Genomic DNA, 6,232 nt, shown 5'->3' with positions numbered 1-6,232 from the left:
TTAACGATGCGATTTTGGGAGGAACAGACATAAAAACAAGGTTATTGACGTAAGGCTAATGTACATGTTGCCATGATTCTCAAATTAAAGTTCAACAATTTTTTAAGTTTTAGATTAAAGTCATCAATTCACTTCAATAATTATGATATAATTTTGTAAAAGCTTCCTTATTTGCTAAAAAAATGTGGAAGCTTGTCTTGATTATTTTTACGGCGGTTTTAGGATCTCATCAATTAACAAATTTGCCGAGTTTGGCAGATGGAAATCTGGAATGGAGCATCAATGATTTCAATATAAAATTAAAATTTCCTCTTGCCAGTTGGTCTGATTCAGTGCTGGCATGATTTGTCCAATCCATGCACTGTCACTGTTGTCGGTGTTAGTGCTGCTTGGACAACTCATCTCACTTTGAAATCTTTGTTTTGAAATCTTTGGTGCCCAGTCGTCCATGGTTGCAGGGGTGCACGTGAGGCATAGATGGAAATCTGATAAACCACACCGAACATTTTCATAATTTGGAAAAAAATTTGCAACCTGACGCCACTTCCGCGATTGTGTACAAAGTCTATGGAGAGTCAAGAAAATTTTCTAAGCATTTCCTAACAAAATTGGAAATGTTTCTCAGTCCCAGATTCATGTGTTAGCATCCTTTTTGCAATGAATGACCTTCATGGAGATGATATATAAAGACAAAAGTGGCGTCAGGTTGCAACATTTTTTCCCCATAATTTTAATATTAGCAATATTTTGATTTGATTTATTTATATTTTTGATCAGCTTGTTCAGCTCACAACAATGGAAATACTGCACACTTCCCGTATTTTTTTTAAATCTTTTCATTTTTAGATGAGTGTATTGTCAAGCCTGAAATTAAGGATGAAATCAATTGTCTTTCATTTTAAATTTCTCAGAATTTGAAAAAATGAACATTTTGAAGGGGGGGGGGGAGAGGGAGGGTACATTTTATATAATGCCACTGTTATCCACAGAAGTCTGATATTTTTGGTCTGAATTGTCTGTTTGCAAAAAGGAATTACTGACCATTCCATCAGGGTCATCATGCATGCTCATGACCCGACATGTTTAATATGAATGTTGCTTCGGTCTTGAACACCAACCACGGAGTCAATGAGAATGTGGATCAACACGACAAAATGCAAAGGCCAAGTCAACCTTTCTGTATCTTCCGGAGGCGATTTACTATTTAGTATTCTGTCCTTTTTGGAAAAACAAATTATACGATAAATTATAGCTTGTGTCAAAAGCAAAATCTTTATTTGTAAATTTGTTATCTTGCATCAGAACCCTCAAAAGATAAAAGTAGGTCAACTTTCTGTCCTATCTGATGATTGCCTTAAATTCTTTTATTTTTGGGCATTATCGTCACCACTAAAAATACAACTCTTTTGTGTAATTTGTTGTGCCCTTTTTGAACAGCTAATATTTAAAAATAATTTATAATACATTAACCTAACAGAATCTTTTTGACGAATCAGGATGAACTATTTTTTTATAATGCCAATGCATATAGTTGATCCAAAGCAGGCAGAGTTCTTCATACCAGTTCACACTGGTTGGGGTCAAGTGATGACGAAGGGAAGCTGACGTCACATCAATCACTCATGGTAAAACTCGACAGAGTTGCAATGTGCTCAATTTAATAGAAATTTGCAGCACGAGAACAAGATGTGTGTTGTCACAAGGTCCTGTTTGAATGCACACCGAACCTGAACCAGCCCGCTGTAAATGGGGAAACAGCAAATGGGCCTAACACACGGTAATCCCTCAAATTTGAAACCGAAACTTTGAAAAGTCAAAGTTCAGTGATCAAGCATGTAAGTTACTTAGGCCATCAGCCTGGGGGTTTGGTCGGTATCAAGCGAGGGGAATAATGCTCATTGTGATTTTGGGTATGCACCCCTGTAGTTGGAAAATATGTGATAGCCTTGCAGCGGTGGCAGCTTATGGGGTGATATTACTATAAAATAAAAAAATGGCGGCCAAAACATGATTGTTACCACATATAATTAACCCGGTAATAAGCATATTGGCGGCCGTTTTGAAAAAAAAAATTAAAGTGATAACAACCACTGCTCACACTGCAAAGCTACATGTATCACACATTTTCCAACTCTAGATGTGCATACCTTGCCAAAAATCGCTATGAGCATTGCTCCTTTCGATCATTTGATACCGGTGGCCCAATTTTTGGACCGAAGCTGATAGCCTGAGGCTCTGACACTTTACAGGAAATTTGAGGTGTTTAAGAAAATTTGTTTTCCCAAGTCTTCAAAACTTGTTTTGTATTTATTACATCAAATTAGCTGCCTCCCCTCAAAAATGGTAAAGAATTATGCCTGTGCTGAATGAAATAAAACAAAAATTGACTGTTTTGTGCATGATTCAGTCTGATCATCTTTTCCTTGTCAATTAAAAAAACAAACTAAACACTACTTATGATCAGCAGTTTGTATGATCAGTTCTTTAATTTATACTGATGAAGTACTATATAAATAAACAAAACCAAAGTGTACTTGTTATGTGTTTGTATTTTGTCATGTCGTCGGAAGTGTTATCTGGACAAAAAGCAAAATTATTGAAATGTTATGCTTAACATGATGAGGTTTTTATATATAACACCACATAATAGCCACAGTAAGATCCACATCGGCTTTTGAGGCATATTTGGATCATTTGTATTTATCCCCAAAGTAACCCACCAAATTATGAGAAAAAAAAATTGCTTGGATTAGTGAAAATTTTTCCGTCCGGCTTGCTGTCATTTTAGCAGAAATCACGAAATGGTAATTTCCAACTATCAATTGATTTTTGAATAAAAGAGTGCTATTGAATCAATCGTGTTTTGTGATTAGGCCAACACAAATTTTTTTCTGGGTTTCTGGTATAGAGCTTGCCCCAAAAGTGGTGCGGTGACCCAACTTTTTTTTTTTTTTTTAGTTGTTTTCCTTCAAATGTCGGCTGATGACTGCAAATGGTGCCTGACTAAATTTAGTGCAAAATGTATGGGAGCCCAGAGAGGCCACATAAAGCTTATACTCGATTATAACCCCATCTAAAAACAAAAAACAAAAAATTGTGCAGCAGCAGGATTCCAGTCAAACCAGTGAGTTTGGCGGTTTTGAGACATCATCTTACATTGAATTTTTTTTTTAAAATTTTGCCGACGCGCATGGCTACGGCGACGCGCGCAAACCAGAAACCGAAGCCTTTTATTTGGGCCTTAGAAGAGCATGTTTTTTTCCCCACTTTTTTTCTCGAAAAGTGTACTATCCACTGAAATGACACTTGACTAGGTTAGGTTTTGAACATTCTTCTTTGAATCGAGTGGTACATGTGTTATTATTGGAAAAGAATCCAAATGCATGGAAAGCCCGGTTCCTATATGCCTTTCACAAATGACCACAGGTCTGTCACCTACGTGACACGTGTTGGTATCTGCTACGAATGTCCCCTTCGTAGTGATTCCTCATATAGTAGTGTTCATTGTCCACAGTACTGAAGATACCATCACCATCAGTTTTTAGCATGGAGCTGTCGGTATAGAAATGTGTGTAGGCAACAAGATAGTACAGCAACAAGCCAACGAGGAGGATGCAGGTCAGTACTGCGTAGGCCACCTTACTGTGAGGGGATTTCTCAGCTGAGGGGGCTTCCCAGTACCGATCACAGGTCAGCGGCGAGCACATGACCTTCTGGAGTTTATCCCGCAGTTGGTGCCTGTCCATCCCCGTCAGGGATTCCGGGAGGCAGGATTTGACCACTGCCTGGCACCGCTGCGTGAGCTTGTCCAGGTCTGACTGACGACACAGCGTCTTGTCCCAGTAGGACGGTGCCTTGGCGCCGGAGACGACGTCACAGCGCAAGTAGTCGCAGTGGTCGGCCAAGCAGACCGCCCGATGGCCGTCCAGAATGGTGTCGGCGTGCCGGTTGCTGAAATGCAGATCCAGATACTTCTCGTTAGTGAAGGCCTTGCCGCAGTAGTTGCAGTGCCACCTGTTGGCGTTGTCCATGATCTTTCTCTGCTCCTGGGCGAGGTACATGTCTCGGGCTGGTAGAAGTGGGCAGGCAGGGGGCAGAGCCCAGCCCCCGGCATTCAGGACAGGGTAGACGTCTCGCTGCAGGATGTCGCGCGCAACACGCGAGCTCTGACGAGAGCACTCTGAGGTTTCGGAGCCACTGCAGAGCGGCAGCGTGACAGTACTCATCAATAAGATCAGTATGCGTGATGGAATTAGAGATGCATACAGGCTTGGTATCCAATTTGCTCCCTGCTTCATCTTTTTGTGATTCTTGACCTGCAACAAATTGAATCAGAGGAATGCTGTTCACATAACGGGGATGTAAGTAACATTTCTGCCTGATATTTGAGGTATGAAGGAAAGTATACACACATGCATGGTGCCAATATGTTATTTACAATTTGAAGTAAGCCTGAAATCAGGCAATAACAGGAAGACTTACATCCCTGTGGTAATAACGTTTATAGCACAAATTACACGACATTTCTGTTTTCATTTGGGCAGCAATTTTAAATTGGGAACCACAGTCACCAGAGAAAAACCCCCAACCAGTATCAATAACTCCTCCAACAAATTAGAATTTGAAGTTCCGTCTTTTGCACATTTACTGAACATTTTTTTCTCAAGCTAAATACATGCATGTACTGTGTCCATGTACTACAGTAGCCATCATAGGAAGGGACCTTAGTTAAAGGTAGAGTATATCATTTGTTATTTGTCCGTTTTTTTTTTCATTTGAAGCAATAAAAGTGCTCGAAATCTACAGAAGGGTGCTTAACAACTAACCTGATGAAGTTTCAGCTCAGTGAATGCTGTATATTTCAAGAAAACAATATTCTAGGATCTCGATTTCACTGCATGCAAAAGTTGCCGAGTCATGTTTTGAATTGTGCCCAAAATCACCGTCCGGGACACATTCTCATTCAGCCCACTGCAGCTACGCGATGTTGCGCACTGAACCGACGAATTATAGCAACCGCGCGGGCGTGTGTCGTTTCAACGCTTCGCGCGCACCCATTCACGGCTTTGCCAAATAAAAAAAAATGAACAACTAACAGAAATTTCCAAATATGCGTCTTCAGACATATCTTTGGAAATGACATTCTTTCATTGTTTTCTGAAAGAATAATTTCACAGGGAGTTTAGTTACTATCTTTAAACCAAGTATGCTTTTCAACAATAATTTCGTCAGTGACATTTTGGATAGCTGCAAATGATATACTCTACCTTTAACACAGTCCCTACAACTGAAATAGAAGTACGATTTTTCTCAAATTTGAATAATTATGCAATGGAAACATGTGGCAATAACTCCTCATTTTTCTTCCCAAATAAAGTTGATACTAACAAAAAAGTCATACTTCCAGTAAAAGCACTACACAAACGCTACTAGATGTCAAATTTTTCATCAAACTCGAAGAGCCATTATTGTGTAACAACTGATTCACCTTCTCAACTGGTTCACGGAAGTCTAGGCCCGCAGCAAATGGCAGAAATCCTCGAAATATTTGATGGCTTTAGTCGCTGAGCCAGGTGGAGCATAGGTGCAGACTAGGACACCGTAAGGAACATTGCCAACCAACATACCCTGTCTTGAGTGGGCCGCAGTCGCATAAATGCTGCAAAAACAGATCAAATTCGTAAGTGTAGACAGAATTCATTAATTTGCTTTCTAGATTTCAAGTCTCAAAAGAGGATCGTTATTTGAGATATTAGAGTTATCATAAACCAATAGCTGACTATTGTCTCATTTGTCATGTTTGTTAACAATCATTTACCTTTTTCACTACACGTGTATACGGCATGGATATATTGCAAGTTATGCGCCAGTGTGAAACACATAGTAAATTGCCGATTTTCAGCCTCTTTTCTGATAGGTTTTTTAATCATACATGTATATAAAAAATTTGTTCAAATGAACCACACAGGGAAACTGACTAGGTGAATTTGATTTAAAGGGGATGAATTGCTGAATTTAGTCAAAAAAAGCGAAACCCAAATGTCGGGACCATTGTTATATTGAAGTTCTGCATGTAGCCCTATCAATATCTAGGATACAAAAGCCCAATTTATGGGCTTTCTTTTAGTACAAGAATCATTCAAATCACTCATGTACTTTTCAAGTTATGGAAATTTAAACTCAACCACCGTTTTAAAGTTCTGTCCACGGTTCACAAGAAGGTAAGTGTTCT

At 39.4% G+C, this 6,232-nt stretch overlaps 1 protein-coding gene across 1 annotated transcript; it reads right to left on the bottom strand.

Annotated features, from left to right (window-relative positions):
• Positions 1–3,238: 3,238 nt before the first annotated feature.
• On the bottom strand, positions 3,239–5,625 carry LOC119740979. Its single transcript, XM_038216518.1, has 2 exons — positions 5,489–5,625; positions 3,239–4,316 (listed from the first exon to the last, which is right to left on the bottom strand). Exon 2 carries the CDS (start codon positions 4,296–4,298, stop codon positions 3,432–3,434), a length of 867 nt encoding a protein of 288 aa, XP_038072446.1. The 5' UTR covers positions 4,299–4,316; positions 5,489–5,625; the 3' UTR covers positions 3,239–3,431.
• Between the last annotated feature and the right edge of the window lie 607 nt (positions 5,626–6,232).

Source organism: Patiria miniata, unplaced genomic scaffold (assembly GCF_015706575.1).
Source record: "Patiria miniata isolate m_02_andy unplaced genomic scaffold, ASM1570657v1 HiC_scaffold_5, whole genome shotgun sequence".
NCBI lineage: Eukaryota > Metazoa > Echinodermata > Asteroidea > Valvatida > Asterinidae > Patiria > Patiria miniata.
The sequence above is the reverse complement of the archived record's forward strand: the minus strand, read 5'-3'. Positions and strand labels throughout refer to the sequence as shown.

Bases quoted from the DNA above. Each gene is read 5' to 3' on its own strand.
- LOC119740979 (XM_038216518.1), bottom strand. From the start codon at position 4,298: ATGAAGCAGGGAGCAAATTGGATACCAAGCCTGTATGCATCTCTAATT.